General features: G+C 63.8%; 1 protein-coding gene across 1 annotated transcript; it reads right to left on the reverse strand.

The window, feature by feature from the left end:
- Window positions 1-150: 150 nt before the first annotated feature.
- LOC113220531 (mucin-4-like) lies at window positions 151-934 on the reverse strand (the record flags this gene model as incomplete). Its single annotated transcript, XM_026449863.1, has 2 exons — window positions 725-934; window positions 151-241 (listed from the first exon to the last, which is right to left on the reverse strand). Coding segments are annotated over exons 1-2 (295 nt in total), but the record flags the coding sequence as incomplete, so codon positions are not given.
- Between the last annotated feature and the right edge of the window lie 169 nt (window positions 935-1,103).

The following is a 1,103-nucleotide window of genomic DNA, read 5'->3' on the forward strand; positions in this document are numbered from 1 at the left end:
GCACCGCCACGCCCTGGACCCTGCACCGCAACGCGCTCGGCCCTGCACCGCCACGCCCTGGACCCGGCGCCGCAACGCGCTCGGCCCTGCACAGCAACACGGCTTCCCGCCCAGCTCGCTGCTCTCAGAGGTAGGCGCTCCCCAGCCCACCTCCGCCGTCTTCATGGCCAGGCTCAAATGTCACAGTCCGGTTATCCAGCAGGACATGGATTCCATCATGAGGCTCAAGGAGCCATTGGACCTGGAAGGAGATGGGAAGGGGTCTGAGCCCGACCCGCAGGCGGAGCCGACGCCCAGGAGAGGGGCTGGGAGAGCCCCCGGGGCTGGAAGCTGCGCCCTGGGCCTGGAGGAAGGCGCTGGAGGCCGCGGCCCGAGTGATGCCAGCCCCGTCTACCGTGTGCTCCCCAGGGCCAGGCATGGTTTTCGGATTATCCCCTTTAGCTCTCACAACAGCCCGTGAGGCAACAAGATTGTTATCCCCATTCTTACTAGGAGAAAACCGAGTTAAGTAGTTTCTTCGAAGCCAAACAGCTGGGAAACCGTGGCGCCAGCGCCGTAATCCCCCATCCCCACGATTCACTCCGGGACAGCTGCGCGGATGGGGTGGGGCCTCCCTCCCTCCTGCCCGGCTTCCTCTTCGCTGTCTTCCTTCTCCTCAGCCTCAGTATGTGGCTGAAGGTCCCTGTGGATGGAATGCAGGGAGGTCCCCGCGCCCCTCACTCACCGTCACGGGGCCCAGGCTGCTAGAGCGGTACTGAGCCGCAAAGGCGATGAAGTTGGTGGCCTGGGCTGAGCCAGTCTGGGCCGTGCGGCCCTGCAGCAGGAAGGAGGAGGTCCTGTCCTGGGCCCCGACCAGCAGGAAGTCCCCCAGCCCATTGAAGGTGTAATTGACACCATCCAAGGTGGTGATGTGCGGGTCCCCGAACATCCAGGCTGGGGGGAAGAAAGAGATGCCGCCTCAGCATGACAAACCAAGTGCCTGGCTGAGATTCCTCACTGCAGTCCGGGGGGCACCTGGCAGGTGGACTCAGGGCTGAGATTCCTCAGTATAGTCAGGGGGGCACCTGTCAGGTGGACTCAGGGCTGAGATTCCTCACTATAGT

This window comes from Piliocolobus tephrosceles, unplaced genomic scaffold, assembly GCF_002776525.5.
Source record: "Piliocolobus tephrosceles isolate RC106 unplaced genomic scaffold, ASM277652v3 unscaffolded_1575, whole genome shotgun sequence".
Lineage (NCBI taxonomy): Eukaryota > Metazoa > Chordata > Mammalia > Primates > Cercopithecidae > Piliocolobus > Piliocolobus tephrosceles.